The sequence below is a fragment of the Prionailurus viverrinus genome, chromosome A2 (assembly GCF_022837055.1).
Source record: "Prionailurus viverrinus isolate Anna chromosome A2, UM_Priviv_1.0, whole genome shotgun sequence".
Lineage (NCBI taxonomy): Eukaryota > Metazoa > Chordata > Mammalia > Carnivora > Felidae > Prionailurus > Prionailurus viverrinus.
The window spans coordinates 156376844-156395905 of NC_062562.1; the positions used below are offsets into that span (position 1 = coordinate 156376844).

The 19062-nt window shown below is 47.6% G+C and overlaps 1 protein-coding gene across 2 annotated transcripts in view; it reads left to right on the forward strand.

The window, feature by feature from the left end:
- The window catches only part of TMEM178B (transmembrane protein 178B), a 360015-nt gene extending 348755 nt beyond the window's left edge, over nt 1–11260 (forward strand). Inside the window, exons 4-5 of one of the 2 annotated variants that reach the window (XR_007146876.1) lie at nt 6048–7636; nt 9210–9220. Coding sequence is in view for 1 of the 2 variants with exons in the window: in XM_047832837.1 (XP_047688793.1) it covers nt 6048–6298 (251 nt within the window). In the remaining variant the exon portion in view is untranslated. Of the gene's footprint in view, nt 1–6047 lie in introns of both variants that reach the window. The other variant, XM_047832837.1, reaches the window with a different exon arrangement.
- The last annotated feature ends 7802 nt before the right edge of the window (nt 11261–19062 follow it).

The window sequence follows — 19062 nt, forward strand, 5'->3', positions numbered from 1 at the left end:
AGAGCTAGAAAAAGGGCGTCCCAGATGAGAGAACAGCAAGTGCAAAGTCCCTGGGGTGGGTAGACAGTTAGCTAGTTTGAGACACAGAATGCTCTTTTCTGTGGCTAGAGTGTGGGGGTCAAGGTGAGAAATGAGGCCAGATGGGGAGGCAGGGTCTACTGAGATAAGGTTCTATGGTCAGGGTAAGGAGTTGGGTTTGTATTCTGAGTGTGATAGGAAGCTATTGGAGGGTTTTAAGCAGGGGAGAGAATTATGATTTGATTACATTTTTAAAATATCACTGCTCTATGGGGGCAAGAACAGAAGGCAAGATGGCAGTGACTTGTTACGGCCGCTCACGTGAGAAATGATGGAGGCCGGACAAGGCTAGAGCAGTGAGCATTTGGGAAGTGAGAAGCTCTGTGACAGGGGCACACGGGCCTGCCTTGTCATCTCTGCATAGAGACCCGGGGCAAGGAGGGCACTGAGGGCAAAGGAGGGACACTCTCCAGACCAGGTGAGGCCCCCCACTTCTGTGTACTGCCTGTGGGAATTCTGTTCTTTGCCTGGGAAACCTTCCCTGGCCCAGCTTGATTGTCTCTGTCAGAGATTGATTGACCCTAACCACCCACTACTGGGTATTCCTCCTCTTCCTAAAGACGGCTGGGTGTGGGGGGGGGGGGGAACCTCAGAGTCATCTGCTCCGCTTCCCATCTTCCTGCTGGAAGCGGGGGCAGGTAGAGGCCCAGAGCTGGCTCTAAACTGCAGCCTCTGGGTCCGGTTCTGTGGTCACAGCATCCTCAATTCTATCGCCGACTAGATGAGAAGCTTGTTTAAAAAAATCTCTTTTAGTTTAGATTTAAAGATTCTTAAGAACAGGGATCATATCTTATTCTCCTTTTTATCATCTAGCATAAACACAGTTCAACAAATACTTGCTGATGAGCTGTGTTACGTCACAGAGCCCACAGCCACAGGGATGCCCCCCTCCCGCTCCCACACCAGGCCTGCCGTCACCGAGACGTGACAATCATATGGGCACTGTCCCTGCCTCCCTGGCCTGCTTTCCACCTGATGTTTCTTACAGCCAGGTCTGGAGCACACAGCAGAGCCTGGCTCCAGAGGGAAGAGCTTGGGGCAAAGTTCTTTTCATTTAACTGCTCTGTTCTGACTGCAGTTAGTCTAGGAATCTGATTGGAATTAGGCCCAAACCCCAAACCACGGGCGGGGGGGGGGGGGGATTACTAAGAAGATGTGATGCTGCGTTATTTCTTGGATCCTCGCCTATCTCTCAATAAGTGCTCATGAGGAACAAAATGACACGTTCAAAAGACCTAGCCCCAGAGGCTCCAGTCTACTGCTGTGGGGGATGGGAGGACCTCACACTGTACTTTGGGTAAATGAGGGGAGGCCGTCCTATCCACTGCCATCCATGGTTTCCAGCAGGACCCTTCAGAATCTGTCTTCACTCTGCAGAGAACCCCAGAGAGCTGTGGGGGTGGCGGGGGTGGGGTGGGGTCTGCACCCTACACTCACCAGTTAGTCGCCAGTTTACAGGTCTGAGAGTTTAGTTCATCATCTGATAAAACTGGGACAGTTAGGGTGCTCGGCCACCTTTGTCCCCATCTCCTCTACTCTCTGGGACTCAAGGGACTCAGTGGGTGTTTGTCAAAGTCTGTTGTTAGGCTGAGGAACAAGGGCAGCACATCATTCAGTCCATTGATGGAGGACCTGCCATGTACATGTGAATATCCATTCGTAATTACTAATGCACATTTTCAAATTTGAATTTACAAGTACAAAGATATGTAAAAATGATTAAGTTCTTGATTGTAACAGAAAACAGTAGCCTTATGTGGAAACAACCTGTTTCCAGTCTTGCCTCTTTTTCACACACAGTTTCCTAACAAGTCGCTTAGATGGTTGCTCAAAGGGCCCTCTTTCGTGAGACCCCTAGAAGTTTTCTCCCGTCAAGGGCAATATGGACAAGCACTAACAAACAGAAATTTTAAAAGGTTCCAAAGTCACAGAAGAGCGGATAGGAAGTTAAGGCTAGAAGATCCCCTATTAACTCCATTAACGTAACCCAACAAGATGTATGCTATCCACAGGCTGGGCCATTTCCAATTGGTAATTAGCTCCACACAGACCTAAGCTCTTTACTCTCAACGTATCAACCACATCCTTTGTGTCCTGTCCACTGTACTTGCAGAATACACCATTAAAACAGCGTGTATCAACATTTTTCAGCTACTGGCAACTCAGGAAGATCAAAACTACTCGAGGTCAACCTTCTCCCCCAGAACAAATCACTGGATTTAATCGGGAAGATAGTGTACCTTTTGATGATAAGGAGTGTCTCCATTTTTTTACAGCATCTTGTAGATTTCATATAAAATCAGTGGGTGACCTCCTCACACACAGAGCTTCAGTTTATAAGATGATGATTCAATCCACATCTCTAGCTCAGAACTTTCTATCAGGCTCCAGATCCATGGTTCCAAGTGCCTCGCCATCTCAACGGCAGCTCAGATTTGAACTGAGCACACATGCATGCACGTGCGCACACACACACACACACACACACACACACACACACACACACTTTTCCTGTCCTTAATCTAAGTTTTAGCAAATTGTATCCATGCACACTCAGTTTCGCAAGCCAGGCAGTAAAAGAAGCCTTCTTGAGGCACAGAAGGCCAGCTCTGGTTTGTTGGCATTTGGATTATTTGAAACTGGTGTCACACGCAGCTTTTCTTTAGTTCTTGCATTTCCAGGTTGTCACCCTCTCGTTGGCCCTGCCCCACAGGCTGCCCCCTTCCTTCTGGACCACCTCTCCTCTTCCCCTCACCTGGCTGGCTCTGTCTCAAGGTTACACAAAGGCCCTCTGCCCTAACCCAAGGGTCCCACCAGCCTGGTCAACGGAAGTCACCTGACGAACCAAAAGTTTCCCATCCTCTTCCCCAAGACATGCCAACTCAGCAGGACCGAGGTGAGACCTAGTCCGTGTAGATATTATCATAGAATTCCATCTGAGCCCCAGTGCACAGCAGGAGAGACTGGGTTGCTTTGTCAACTCCCTGAAGTTTGGGACCCCTGCTCTACCAGGTAATGATGCTGCCACACGTGTTTGTACACAGTGGCTGTCACTACACATGCACACGTGTGCACAATCCCATACACACACTGTGCACAAATGCATGCACGTGCATGCACATATACATACACAGAAACACTGCACAGGCACACATATGCACGCATTTTATTTCTGGGGCTCCTGAGCCCAGGTCCCCCCTGACACATCACTTTACGTGGTCTCTAGAAGGAGTGTTCACTGAACAGGTATTCACTGTGCCCTCCTCCCTCCATGCCAGCCCCCATCTCCCTTCTTCCAGGTCCTTGTAGCAGGCTCCTTCGCAGTCTTTGGGAATGCAGATCGGAGCCACCAAAGTGCCTCAACACCTTCTTTCACTCGGCCTAATGTTCAGACCTCTCAGCCCAAAAAGCAGTGTTCACCGCGGATCTGAGGCTCACTTTGGCCCCTCCAACTGCCACGTCTCAGTGCCACCCTTCGCCACGTGCACATCTTTGTATTTAAATCTTTGTTCCCAGGTGGTATTCCTTTCTTAATCTAGAAGGAAGTCACTAGGTCAAATGTATGAATATTTTGAGGATCACTTTCCTGTAAGGAAACACCAGCTTACATCTCCCCCAGAGTCTATGGGATGGTCCATTTTGCTGCTTCCTCACTAGGTTTGGAAATAATCATTAAAAAAACAAGATGAAAACCCAAACGCCACCGATTCGATTATCTTCTGTTACTATGTCTTTATTTTCCAAGTCTCTGATTATTGGCACAATTGGGCATTTTTCACATTTATTGCCCATTTGTCTTTTTTTCTCTGTTCTCTGAATGTTGGACTATTAAGTTTTGTCTTTCTCTACTAAAACCTTTTTCTAACTCAGTGGTCCCAAAGTGTAGTCACTGGACCGGCAGCATCAGCATCACCCAAGAGCTTGTTAAAAGTCTAAATTCTCAGGTGCTACCCAGACCTACTCACCAGAAGCTCTGGGGTAGGGCCCAGCAGTCTGCTTTAATAAGCCACCCAAGACTCCAAACTGCCCTATCCCAGACTGAGTGATAGAGAATTCATCTTGAACCCACGTGCACACAGGAGGGACCACCTTGTACGGCACCCATCTAAGCATGAAGGATAAGACCACAGACTCAGGAACTAGCCTGCCTGAGCTTACAGCCCAGCTCCACCAGTTACTAGCTGTGTGATTTTAGACCGATGGCTTAACCTCTCTGAGCCTCAATTTCTTCCATCAAATAGGGACAGAGACAAAATAGGGATAATAATGTGACCTGCATAGATTTATTTAGAGAATTAAAGTTTCCATACGTGTTTCAGCACTCAACACAGTTCCTAGCACACACACTTAATAAATGTTAGGTACAGCGACTGTCACTATGACCGCTGAAATTATCATAAGCTCATGGGCCTGAGGCCTGGAGGAAAAAAGTTGGATCTTAAGGAAACTTGGCCATCAGGAAGCAAGAGGTCTCGTAATAAATATAAATATAATGCCCCTCCTCTTGTCCCCGCCCCCTAAAAAATAGGCTTCTCCCTTTTCTTTCTTCTACTGACCCAACCCAGCCTTCTCAAACTTCACAGGCCATTGCCGTCATATCAGTTGCTGACAGAAGAAACGTGAGACGCAGCCAATATCGAGAAAACCTTTTTTTTTTTAAGTTTATTTATTTTGAGAGTGAGAAAGAGAGAGAATGGGGGAAGGCCTGGGGGAGAGAATCCCAAGCAGGCTCTGCACTGGCAGCTCAGAGCCTGACGCAGGGATTGAACTCACAAACCATGACCTGAGCCGAAACCAAGAGTCAGACGCGTAACCATTTAACCACCCGAGCCCCCCAGGTGCTCCAAGAAAAGCTCTTGAACTCATTTTGGGTTTGCCACATATCTCCAATGGTTAAAAATTTTTTAATTTTTATAACATTTTTATAACATTTTCTCTCTTATAGCAGCCTTCTCATTGAAGGTTAGTAGGAGTAATTTTTTATTTTTTAAAATTTTTTTAACATTTATTTATTTTTGAGACAGAGAGAGACACAGCATGAACGGGGGAGGGTCAGAGAGAGGGAGACACAGAATCTGAAACAGGCTCCAGGCTCTGAGCTGTCAGCACAGAGCCCGACGCGGGGCTCGAACTCACGGACCGTGAGATCATGACCTGAGCTAAAGTCAGCCGCTTAACTGACTGAGCCACCCAGGCGCTCCAGGAGTAATTTTTTAAAAAGAGGAGTTCCCATCATTAAGTCTGTCAAATACTCATAAGACTCATAGGTGCATGAGCTTATGCTACCGTGGGTTATACATCTTCGTGGTGAGAAGTCACATACAGAGTTTCCGAGAGGTTTTGACTCTGCTGCTCCTTTGTAAAGGAATATCTCAGAGGGTCGGTGTTCCAACTTTGGGAGATGCTGTCTTACAGGAAAAGGAAAAGGGCTCCCAGGATTGGGGTGACTTGTTGGTGAATGGGTTAAAAGAAAACCCAATGTCGTATAGGAATGTTTTATATAGGAAAGAATAGACGTTGTTTTTCTCTGTAAATAAGTAGCGGGTGGGAGGGTGGGGTGTGTTTTCTGTGTCTCCCAAGAAAGACGGTGAATTTTCAATGCTTTAGAAAAATGAGTTGAATACTCTTTCGCCTCACCATACCCCACATGAGACTCTACTGAGAAGCTTATTTAGTATTTTCCCACAGGCAAGACTTCCCAAGTTGTTCCAAGACCGGGCAATTATTGGGGAGTGAGGAAGCCATGATCTCTTGACACTTTTCTCCTCTCCGTGAATATTTCCAGCTACGGATCTTGGTGGCTTATATCTGCGTCTTTTCACCTTGCCTACTCAAGAAAATGGAAAAATGCTGTCAACCTCACTTCTCTCTTTCTCTCTCCCTCTCTCTCCCCTTTCCCTCTTCCCTTTCTCTTTCCCTCTCCCTCACCCCACCCCACCCCACCCCATGTTCCTTGCCTTGCCCTCCAGGAACTTTCTGCATCATATCACTGTGCACCTGTGTGGCTGGAATCAACTTTGAGCTGTCACGCTACCCACGCTACCTGTATGGACTCCCCGATGACATCAGCCATGGATACGGATGGTCCATGTTCTGTGCATGGGGGGGCCTGGGCCTCACACTAATCTCGGGATTCTTCTGTACCTTGGCCCCTTCTGTCCAACCTGTCCCGAGGACCAACTGCCCTAAATCCAGACCCGAGAATGGGACAGTGTGCTAAAAAAACAAACCCATACATATATATATATATATATAAATATATATATAATATACATATATAAAACAAAACTAACTCAAGATGATGCCAGTGCCAAGGTAGAGTTGAGTTGGCTCAGGCACCCGCATCTCGTCGGACTTTGTGTTGCCTCATCACTGAGATGGGGAAAGCGTCCCCGTCACGTGGCTCTTCCATCATTTCTTAACTTTTGGCTCCACGGTTTTTTGAAGACAGAGCGAACATCACCACTTGTGATAGCGTCCTGATCCCATCACTCACGAGGATGGGGTGGTGGGCTGGGAAAGGACAGTGCCAGTGGTCTGAAGCGGCACGGATGTAGAGAAGGAGGTACCATCCATTGGGCCAGCCGTGAGGACACCACCCCAACGCCGATCGTGTTGCAGAGAAACAAAGCCCTTAGTTCATAGAATGTAACCACATCTTTGACGTCATTTGCAGATCACTTCTCCTGATCGTCCTGTTCTGATTCCCTTCCTGGCCCACCAGCAACACACAAGAAGTGGAAGAGAAAACAGACTGAGAAGGAAGTTTTCTCTTTGTTGCCAAACTTTTGGACAAAGTTACAGAGGTGGGAAGGGGGAGAGAACAACGTGCTGAGGGGCAAGATCCACGTCAATAAAAGGACACTTCAGTGGATGCTCAGAAAACCCAGTCTTACCTTCCAGCTGCCTTACATCCAGTTAAACAAGAGGCCGCCCTACCCCCGACCCCACCTGCACTCCCTGGGCAGATTGGAGCCTTGGAGTAATGCTGTGATGTGTGCGTGTGTGCGTGCGTGTGTGTGTGTGTGTGTGTGTGTGTGTGTGTGTGTGGCTACTTTTGGTGGTTTCCTTTTTTCCTTTTCACCTTTTAAAATGGAAAGACTTCATTATGACTGTTGTCTCTATCGTTTGTGGTGGTTTCATGGGCCAGGGCGGAGTCCCGAGACCTAGGAGGAATAATGAGGGGCAGGCCAGTGTGGGTGCCCATTCTGTAGTTTCAGATCCCTGGAGTGTGTACGTGTGGTGGGTGTTTTCTGAGTGTGGGGTTTTATTGTTTGTGTTGCATTTTCTATTATTTGTAGTGCAGCTGAAATTCCCAGAGGGCAGAACTGAGAACAAAATCACTGGGCAGAGGGCCCGGTGGTCCTTCACATCACAGTTCTGGGATGCCACGGGATTTAGTCCTCTAAATCTGGAAGTTCAAGACAAAGCTGGGCACAAAGCCATGAGAGAAGAGGGGGAACATGGTTCAGGAGGGAGAAGGAACATTGCCTCTGTTGCTGTTGTACAAGTACGTACCAAACCAGATCTTCACTCCCCATCATGGAAGCTGTCCTTTGTCACTGGACATCCACCCCTCTCCTGGGGGCGACCTCTGTACAGATGAAAGAAAATGGGTCACGTGCAGAGAGAGCATCTCCATGCTCCGTGGGCTCAAGTTTGTATGATATTGTGTAAATTAATGGCGAACTCCAGACTCTTTCCATCTTCTTCCTTTCCCTCTTGGTATTCAAGGCCATGCATCCCCAAATAGCCATCTTAGTGGCTAGCCCCCAAACAGAGGTGGCATAAATCCAGCCCGACGTCTCAGGCTCGTTCGAGCACACTGGCCCTGCAGGTGTTGGCGAACTACCATGTCAGCCAGAGTCGTGGAAGCTGTAGGGACAAGAGTCTGCCGGGAAGAGTGGGCAGGAGCAGCTGACAGTCACCTCAGTGACCCTGCTGGGGCTGAGCAGCCCCAGGGAGGCAAGGAGTGAATCCCCGAGCTGTACAGCCATGGGTCAACCATGTAGCTGAGAATTCAGTTGCTTCACAAATAGATATGCTTTGGGCGCTTTGCCAACAGCTCAACAGCCTTCTTTCCCACCCATGTACCTGTTTCATCGACCTGTCTCCTGATCTGTCTTCCTACCAGTCCCCACTTCTCATCTACTAACCACCTCTCCCTCTTCCATCCGCCAGGCTATGAGTCCTGCCTGTCCCCTCATCTGCTCTTTTTGACTGTGTGTGAGTGATTCACATCCAGTTAAGACATCCCATGTGCATGAATGGGCCTGAATGTGGGTCTCTGTATATGTGTAGCTCCCTGGTGCATTTTCTGTGTGTTTTTGTCAGTATGTACCTGGACACGGTTGTGGGTGTGCTACTCAAGGCTTCCTTCCCAGCGACACTGGTCAGCTTCTGCAAAAGGTCTCATGTGCGCGTGCCCCTTGTATGGGTATGCTGAGAGATGAGGGGTGAGGTGTGGAGCAGGAAACGCTATTCTCTTCCAATTGGGCTTCAAATGATTTTTTTTAATAAAGGATTAATTCCATGAGAAGAGAAATCATTTTTGGGAAACCCTAACTTTTCTATTGTATACAGAATTAAAAATTTCTTTTTCTTGGAAAGCTAGATTTCCCCCTTAAGGGAAAGGCATGCTAGGGCTTGAGGGAAAAGTGAGAAGCATCCCAGATTGAGAGGCTTCGTGTCTTTCTTCCAAGCATCTTGAGTGGGCTCTGCTGAGCAGGGAGAGGCAGGTGTCCATGAGCGTCTGTTTGGAGCAGAGGGCCTGTCTGTGACCAGCTGTTTCCCAGGTGCAGGAAAATGGAGAAAGAAATTCTACAAGGGGCCACTTGCTATCAGTTATTTAAATTTTTCTTGAGTAACTGTGTTTGAGGACACTGCCTCGCTGACCTGTGACTATTTATACCTCCTTTTTTTTTTATCCCATGCTTGCCATAAATGGATCATCCACTCTTTCCAGCTACTAATCTTTGTGATTGACCCTTAATACAGCTTATTGTGTCCCTTTGAAGCCTTCCTGAAATGTTAAGAGACTCCTAAGAAAGAAGTAAACCACCTGGGCTTAACTTGCCATCAGTAGAACAGAGGCTTTGAGCTACTTTGGTAGTGGGGCCAGATAGGAACAGATACACTCTGAGGTCTGATCCTGCTTGGGGCCAATAAAGCCCCATACAGATGGCAAATCCTTGCCCAGGGGTGGGGGACCGGGGAGGCGGAGGCCGGGGAGGGGCTCAATCCCTCCAGTGTAGGGATCCAAGTTAAGACCCGCCGTCCCCACGCTATTAGTGAGGCTCTGGTGTGGCTAAAGAAGAAGGGAAGGGGGGTGGGGGAAGGAAAAGAGAGCCTCTGCTAACTCCAAATCAAAGTGGAACCCAACCTACTGATGGGATTTAGGGTCGGCAGCTTCATAAAAGTCCCAGCCCCGACCCCAGGTGAAGTTCAGATTCCTTACCAGTGTGCATGCAAGGTCTATGACCATGTATGTGTTTTGAGCTCCATGTGAATTAGCCTTAAGCATGGGGCTTTCAGATTTCATTTCCTTCCTTACCCTATGAGATTGGGGATTCAGACAAGTGAGGTGTCTGCCTGGAAAGAGGTCCTATTTCTTTCTCTCCCCATTTTGGGAGCTTTGGTTTCTTTATGTTTCATTTTCCTCCTTGCTCCCTTCCTCTTTCCTTCTGCATCAACTTAAAATAGTCAATCAATTAAAATAGTTAAGGAATTTGTCTCTGGAGAGGCTCGTACTCTCCAAGCAAACCCCTTCCTCATTTGTTGTGGCTGTGGGCTTCAGAAGGAGGTCCGTGGCTTCCCGGCATTGAAATCTAAAACATATTTAAATGTGCCTATTCCAGCTTCAATCCTCCTGAAACCCTCTGCCTTTCAACAATTTACATCCTTTCAGCTTCAGGGATCACAAAGTCAAGAAGACTCAGCATCACCCAGCCAAGACAAAGCCTTCCTTGTTCACATGTCCGTATGCCACCCTCGGAGCCCATTCTGGCATATTCTCTTGTTGGGGTGTGTGGTTCCACCTAACAGTGCTTGCCTTTCCTTTGGTCAGGGAAGGCGATATCCTGAAATTCTTGAGTATAGGCCCTACCTCTTAACAGTCCTCCACAGTCATGATAAGAGGTGTGAAATGAACCACGTGTGGTTGTTCTGATTCAACGGGGGATGTGCTGCTTAGGTCCCTAAAGCTGCCTACCTGAGTCAGACTCAAAGTAATGAAATCAAGCCCATCACCCAGAGGCATGGACTCTGTCTTCCCCTGGCTTATTCTGAGAGTGTTAATTGTTTTTTAAGTATATGAGGGGAAGGAGCGAGAAGAAAATACACTCCGGTCATCTTTGGTGTGGTTTGTGTGGGTTATTTGGTTGATTCTTGCAACTAAAGGGAAGCTGCTTTTCTGAAAGTGTTCCTCCTCCCCCAGGGGCCAACCATCCCAGTGGACAAATCCAGCCCTTTCCAGGGCAATATGATGAATCAAGAGGTGATTTCACCATATTTAGAAGTCATTGGTGCATACCAGCCAGGTTGGCTTCTGTGCTATCTTCTAGCTGGTATCTGGCAGAGTAAGGGGGCAGGTTTTTAAACAAGTCCCCTTGAGCTGATGGACATAAAAGATTCTGGTGTCTCAAAGCAGTCAACTTGGCGGGCTGCGTTTGGACTCTTTCCGTTGATGCTTCCATGGTGCAAAATGTTTCTTAAACATTATTGTTAGTTCTCAGACTACTTTATTATTGGCTATTGGATTATTTTTTCTGAATAATAGAAAATTGTAGAGAATTAGAAAAATAAAGTACCAAAAAGACAAAAGGATTGTTTATAATTTCATCACTCAGAGGCATCATGATGACCCCAGTACCTACACGGTGAGTGGTTGTCTTGGGTTGGCACTTGGGGCTAGGAGTGTAGTCTAAGGCTGCAGAACCACACTGGTCTGCATGGAGTTAACTCGGTGTTCATAGCAGGAGAAGAGCAGGGCTCTGAGCCCCTAAAGATGCCAAAGGGACTTTTGTAAAAGGTCAGTGCCAGAGCTTAGGGATGGGTGGAACAGAGGGAAAAGATTCCTACGTTCTTTCCTTTTTTTTCTTCTTCTTCTTCTTCTTCTTCTTCTTCTTCTTCTTCTTCTTTTTCTTCTTCTTCTTCTTTTTCTTCTTCTTCTTCTTCTTCTTCTTCTTCTTCTTCTTCTTCTTCTTCTTTTTCTTCTTCTTCTTTTTCTTCTTCTTCTTCTTCTTCTTCTTCTTCTTCTTCTTCTTCTTTTTCTTCTTCTTCTTCTTCTTCTTCTTCTTCTTCTTCTTCTTCTTCTTTTTCTTCTTCTTCTTCTTTTTCTTCTTCTTCTTCTTCTTCTTCTTCTTCTTCTTCTTCTTCTTTTTCTTCTTCTTCTTCTTTTTAAGTGCTATCTCAATCTAATTGTAGGTGTAAGAGCACGGAAGCCAGAGTAACTCACTAATTAAGCTACACTTCTCTAACACAGTTACTGTAAAGTTTCTTTCAGCTCTGCCCTCCAATGATTTGTGACTCTGGGCACTGTGTCTTCTCCATACTTGAACTTCCTCATCCACAAAATGAGGATAGTGATAACACTTTACCTCATGGTATATTAAGGGCGGCAAAGAAATTGCCAAGTGATTTGCAGACATGATGTATCATATAAGTTATGTGCTGTTCAAATGATCCTGGAGCAGCAGGCATGTGGTGCCTGGGCCTTGTTGCTGAAAGGACAATCGCAAGTGGGAGGTCATCTTGGCCACCAAACAGGACCGTCCCTATCCAGCTTCAGCACGTGGGATTCTCCTCTTCTATCATTCGGGTCCCTCACGGAGGTTGGCTCCTTAACTTACCCATTCTCAGGCTTCCTTCCTTTTGTCCAAAGCCAGTTTTGCAAAAGGCACTCTTAATCCCTCTCGATTATTCCCAGAGGTGATGGAATGAGCAAACCATGTGGAGCAAAGAGCATATAACCATTAACCAAGGCACAGGGTCAATGCTTTTCTTTCTTTCTTTTTTTTCTTTCCTGCAAACATCATTTGTAGCCGTGCATGCACTGGTGGTGGGAGCAGATCAGGTTCTGAAATGTTTTAATGGTCGTTTAAGATGGGAACAAGTTTCAGAGAACTGGAATCTTCTTTCTCTTGTCAGTTGGTGAAGCAGATGGCTTCATCAAAAGCATATGGGTTCTCATGGGATTGAGAATGGATGGCGCATTCACTGGGAGATGTTCTGGGTGCGATCCTGTTTGGGAAGGACTGAATCCTAGATTCTAAACAAGACTGCACTTCCAAAAGGGTTTGCACGCTTTCTGCTTTGCAGGGGACTGGCTTTGGTGCTGTAGGGAAGCCTTCTCTAAGGGAAGTCCACAACCTTGCTCACTATAGGGGTAGAGCCCAACCAGAAATGGGGGGACTACCCAGCCATAGGGGGTGTTTGTTCACTATTGAGAGACAGAAAACCATAAGCATGGGGGCTGGCCTCACTTTGACAGATGCCAGCTTCAGCAATGACAGCCCTGCCTTTCATTTCCAAGGACTGGGTGTTGGAACTCTGTGTCCCTCTCTCCTGTCTCCCATTACTCCCTCCAGCCAAGCCTTTCCCTTCTTTCCCTGGTTACCTGGAGACCCTTTCAAGCCTGAATGTATCAGTGTGCCTGTGTTGTGGATGTAATGATGCCTTTCACTCACTCATTCTCAGATTCCTTTCCCACTTCCGTCCATGGTTGTGACTGTTTTAGATCCAAGACTTTCTGTAAAAATGTACAAATAAAAGTGGAAACTGAAAATAAGGGGGAGGGAATTGAGATGAAACAAATGCGTTGATGTAGCCCTCAGTTTTTGGAGGACTTTATGTAGAGACTGCCCCAAAATCCTGACTCTGGGTGGGATTTGAAGGGAGGAAAGCCGTTGGCACAGAAGGTTTTGTTTTGTTTTGTTTCGTTTTCTGGTTGTTTCTCTGACAGTCACTAGTGTCTGCTTGGGACCCTCTGTTCTAAAAGCTTTTTGCCTTTAAAGTAAAATCTGTTTTCCAGAAAGTAGAAAGCAAGTTATCAAAGTCTGAAAGGTGAAGGTCATCGTGAAGGTCAACACAAAGACCTGATCCTGGGTTTGCCTTCATAGCTTTGTCACTGGCTCACCTGGGGCCTCGGGCGAGTCTCATTACCTCACTGTCTCTGTGTCCTCTCAAGCAAACCGGGGGCAGAGGCTCCTGGGGCACCAGGTCTCCTTGGCCATGCCGCCGCTATTCTCAGAGGCTTCGAGCCCACGTGGGTTGTCTGCTTCCTGTGTGAAGGCACATTTGGAGAGTTTTCCTCCCCCCTGCTCTCGCCCCCCTCACTCCTCCGAAAGTGACCTCAAGCTAACAGCCAGCGTGTGCTCCAGTCCAAAGCCTTCGATCTACCTTTTTGTTCTCAGATGCCTTTTCCCACCCCACTTTGCCTGTCTCATTTGACTGTCCTTACTGACAGAGTTTTGGTAGGAGAAGGACATCAGAGGAGATGGTGACTGAAATGGCTTTGCAATCTCTGACTCACTATATAAACATGGCTTGTGAGGTCAGAAGCAGAGAGGCTGTCTATGGGATGCCGCCACCACGAAGAAAGTACGGGTGGGGGGGTGGGGTAAGGGCAGTGGGCGGCAGATGGGAGTTGGCCGTGCAGGGAAGATAAAACTTTTGGAAGGGAAAACGGCAGAATCACCAGAGCATCCTCAGCATGGCAGCGGATAAGGATCCCCCAAAGGCAGGGCACCCTGAAGTAAGGGGAAGTAGGAAAGAAGGGCGGGAGTGGGTGATACTATAGCACAAGGGACTGCCTCCCCTAAGACTGAGAAGATGAGGTGCCCTGGGGGGAGGGGGTTCCACCACGCTTACCCTAACCCTCCATCCATGGCGCCTTCTATTCAAACCCTCCTCCTTTCTGACCGTCCATAGTGGTCATCACTCTGGCACCGGCTTCAGGAAGGCTATTTAGACCAGTGCTGTCCAACCAGCGTAAGCCACGTATGCAATTTTAAATATCCTACTAGCCGCCCCCTTCTTAAAAGTCCAAACAAACAGGTGAAGTTAATTTTAACACATTTCAACCCAACATATCAAAAATATTATTTTAACGTGGAATCAATATCAAAAAGTTACTGAAATACTTTGCCACCTTTGTTTTTTAATGAAGTCTTTGAAATCCATTGTGAATTTTATTCTTAGAACACGTCTCAGTTTGGACCAGCCACATGTCCAGTGCTCGACAGCCACGTGTGGCAAATGGCTACCGTATAGGACAGCAAAGATTTAGACTCTTTGTTAAGAGACCGAATAGGACCCCCTCCCCCACGAGTCACTCGGGTCTCCCGGCGGACGGAAGCCAGAAGTTGGCGTTGGCCCCGAGTAGAGAGCACAGCAGTGATGGCCAAGCTGCCCTCCTGGCCCCTGAAATTCTACTTCACCTGCTTAGTCGGAGGAGAGGACTATTGCCTGTCAAATACATGCCACGTCTCCACAGGGTGTCAGTGCTGCCCCTGGACACGGTGCCGGTGACCTGTCAACGTTCTCCTGCCAGAGCAGGTCACTTTCTTCAGCTATAGGACCGTCCACTTATCCCTCGTCCACAGGCCCTTTATCTTACAGAGGAGAGGGGGCCAGACAGGCCTCCCTGTCTCGGTCAAGAATAATGGTCTCCACACCATTTTGTCATCGAGTCCAGTCACCTGCTCATAACATCTCACTAATATCTGGCGCTGTGTTTTGTTTTGTTTTGTTTCCCCCCAATCCCTCCATTTCTTTACATTTGTATCTTAAAGTCAGACGCTAAAAGGGGATGTGTTAGAGCAGTGACCATAGAGAGGCAAGACCGGCTTTTCTAGGAGGTGACAGGTTCTGTCCTTTGCCCTGGGACTCAGTCCACCATCACCTCCCTGTCCTTCCTGACTAGAGACCTTCCTTAGAGGTGAAGAAACCTCTTTTGTTTGGGGTGGAGGTGGTTGGGGAGGAAGACAATTTGCCAGATCTCAGCACAGAGAACAGAATCAAATGCACGCCAGCAACCCCTGGGCATTCTCAAAGCATTTCAAAGAGCCAGTATGACACGATTTAACTCATTTAAAATATAACATTCTGAGCCCTTTGATACCAAGTGAAAGAAAATGAGCAGATTTGGTGAGTATGTTTTATATATGGTCATTAGACGGGGACCATAGCCGACAAAACTCTCAAACGAATCTTGGAGGGTTTATGGTCCCAGATTATTGCTTGGTCAATATAAATTTACATAAATTTACCTTTCATTTGCATAGTGCTTTCTGATTGGTTAGACAAGGAGCAGTATGTACTGCAGGATTCCAACACCGCCTCTGCCCTCGGAGGTAGCCATTCCTGCGGTTATTGGTGCTAAAATAAGAATAAATATTATGTTAATTTGTTCTGATACGATGTGAATAACTGTGTTGTTTAATCTTAACAAGAATGCGACATCTTATCAGATCTATTGTACTGTCCGTTCCTTCTCATAATTAACTAATTAATTACAGGAAAGGTGATCCAAACCAGATCTTGAAACCATTGTGCTCTCCGGAGAGGTGAATTTAACAGGGAAGCGGGAGGGGGGGGATGAAAAGGGAAATTGCCAGGTTCCTGTGACTTTGCAAGGACTGAGGAAGCAGAGAGCATTTGGGGACCTCGCGGACACTGACTGCATCTTGCAATTTTCTTTTTCAAATTGGCAGAAATCTCGTATTTCCATCGATTGAAGAAAAAAAAAGTGTCTGGTAATTAATTAAATGACTTGTTCATGGAAAAAAAAATAAAAATAAATAACCTGTCAGTTGTGGAATGTAAACTGATTAAACAATTAAATAAAGAAGATCATGTTGTGTGTTTTAAGTAATTGTGTCTGCTGGGGGAGGGGAGGAAGACGTCGCAGTATTTGGTGGAGAGCCATGTTTCATCCCTCAGGTTTCATATAGAAAAAAAAATTAGGACAACTCTTCTATAGATAACAGAAGACTAATCCTGGAGGAAATAGATAATAAACATTTCAAGCATGTGCAAGCCAAATGTCCCGGCTTTTACAGTTGGGTGAGAGCAGGGAAATGGAGAGCAACTCAGAAGAGAACAAGAAGGAATCAATGGTTCTTTTTTCCCTATCGCTAGCATTGAGTAACTTTTCGGAAAAAAAAAAAAAAAGCTTTATGAGATGCTGCAATTAGTGGTTACATTCTAACCCCTAAGCCTACTTCCCGGCTCTCAGGGAGGAGAGAAATTTCTCATTCAGTCTCTATTATCTCTGTCCCTCCCATAGAATCACAGTTGCCAGCCACCCATACCTTTTAAAAGTTTCTGGCTCAGATGGGACAGCCCGGATAGGACAGCTAAGAAAGAAAGACGGTGGGAGGCACGTGCTTGTTAAAGGGCATTACGTGTCCGTCAACATCGCCAGTGTTAAACAAAGGAAACTGGCTCCATCTGGTGCAAGTGGAAAAGGAATTTCCTGAGAAGCTCGGGTTGCTGGAAGCCCATGGCACAGGCAGGAGGAAGCCGCGAGATAGCCAGAATCACACCCCAGGCAAATCCGGACCCTCGCCCATGCTGCTGTTGGACTCTGGAGACCAGACGGTCCTGCCTTTACCACCACCTTCACCAGAATGAATTCCCAGGTCTCTCCTCCTTTCAGGCAGTAGCCCCAGAGTCCAAATCCCAGGCAAGCGCACCATCCGAGGGGTCAGGAAAATAAGCCTAGAGCCTCTTATTTCTCTCTCTGGTGGCGAGCTCTGCCTCCCACCAAGATCCGACAATTCCCCAAACATACGAGGAGGCATAGAACGCTGGGAAGACAAAAAGGGGGAAATGCCCATTAGAGGAAGGCTCTCTGAATGAGAGGTATAATGCTCCATCGTTGAGGTGCATCTGAGCAGTGGCCAAGGGCGTATGTGTATAATCTTCACGATAGCGATTAACAGCACGGCTGACAGCTCTGTAGAAAGAGGGGCACGATGCTGGCCATCGTACAGAAGACCTGCATAGATTGGATCTGAAAAAAAGAACACTAATATTAAGGCAGTGGAATTTTAAAAGGAGAAAAAGACCAAGAATCACCACCATCGTCTTGGAGGTAATGGAACTAAGCAGTAAAACGTTTCAAAAGTAGGTAGAGGTCAAAGGTAAGTGCCTTGCAGAATGGGTGGGGGAAGGGCTCTAAGTAGAGAAAAACTCGGAAGAAATGGGAGACTAGAATCCCAAGGGGCCCCTCCCCTCCTTGGTAGTCATGTCCCTTGGGAGAGAGAGAATGGAAACCCCACTGGGGTTAAGAAGTGAAGAAAGCCTTTCAGTCCTTGTGCCTTCAAGGGAAAGCGGGTGGACTTAAGGAGCTTCTGCAGCACCCAAGATGGAGTGGAGTTGGGGAGGATGACGCTGCCTCCAGGGCCTGCGGATGTGTGTTGCAGCGTTCTGACCTGAGGGCTGGGTGAGGGCACCAGCAGCTCTCAGGCGTGATGCCCGGATGTCCTGCCGACAGCCTGGGGTAGGCCACGAAGAGATAAACAGCCTGGCTCTCCTTTTTCCAATGAAGCACAACTTTGATTTCTGTGTCTGATGAATTATGCAGTCCCCTGGGTGTGTGAGAAGCACACCTACTCCCTCTTGCCCCAGCACCTGTGCCTCCGGGCACACAGGCCCCTACGGGGAGAGCTGTTACATAATTGGAGAAAGGCAGCTCCGGGAACTGTGACCAAGTCCGCCAAATATCCAGGGTGGTCCACGGAGGGACACCGTCCTCCAGGAAGCCTTCCTTTCCTGAATGTCCATCTCGCCTAGTGCCCTCCCCCGAACCCCCATGGCACCATGCCGTGTCTCTCTCATGGCACCTAGCACTTCGGGATGGAATTGGTGTTTTCTCCAATCTCCTCAGGAACTGGGTTGTCTTGAAGAGCAGGGATCCTGACTTAACTCGCCTTCGTATCCCGGTGACTAGTAGTGCCTCGTGTGAGGTAAATGCTCAGTAAATACTGACTGACCTGAACCACGCTAAAGTCTTCCCCCATCCGCTCACTCAAGTTGGCCCTCAATACTGGTGTCCAATTCTTCTGTAAGTAAGTGTTCTTGGGGGTCCCCACGTCCACCCTCAGATTCAACGATTTGCTAGATGGGCTCTCAGAAAAGCTGCTACACTCAGGGTTATTGTCTATAACGCTGAAAGGAAACAAAAAAGGCACATGGGGCAGAGTTCAGGAGAGAGTGGACACAAGCTCCAGTTGTCCTCTCCCAGGGGGTTTATACAGATGGCACTTAATTCTCCCAGCAATGCTGTGTGACAGAAGAATTGCCAACCAGGGAGCTCACCCAAGCCTTCGTGTTCAGGGAGCTGGGGGAGGTTGGCCATGTAGGCTCAAGCATTCATACAGCTGGCCTCATGTGAGCAGCTTCCAACCCCTCCTGAAGTCAAACTGACACCCCACGGACAAAGCCTCTGCCGTAAATCACAATGGTAGCGTAGACTTCCCAGCACGGCCCAAGGTAAACCAGGTAAGGCAAGACACAGTCATCAAGCTGGATATTCCTTCTTTGGAAAGCGCGGGGTTTGGGCAACCCAGACCTGCTGTGTCAGCCCTTTATCGTACGTACGCTAAGCTGTGTGATACGTTCCATCGAGCAGAACACGGTTCCTCTCCATGTGAACACAGCTCCTCTCCACGTCTTCTAGATCCCTTCCCTTGCCCCTTGACCATCTACAGACAAGCCCGGTCCTGCCCTTGGCGGGTCACTTACTGAAGCTCTTTGGCCTTGGTCCCCTTCCCGTCCAGCCTCTGCAGACAGCTCTACGCACCCTTCACAAAGGGCTGGGGTGAGGGGCAGGGGAGGTTAACACAGGAGCTCAAGTCTTTGGGCCGATCTGAATTCAAGTCCTTCTGCATACAAGTTGTGTCATTGCCCCCCTCAGCCTGTGTCCCCGTAGGTACGTAACTGAGCCCTGCAACACCTACCTCCCATACCACTCCACAA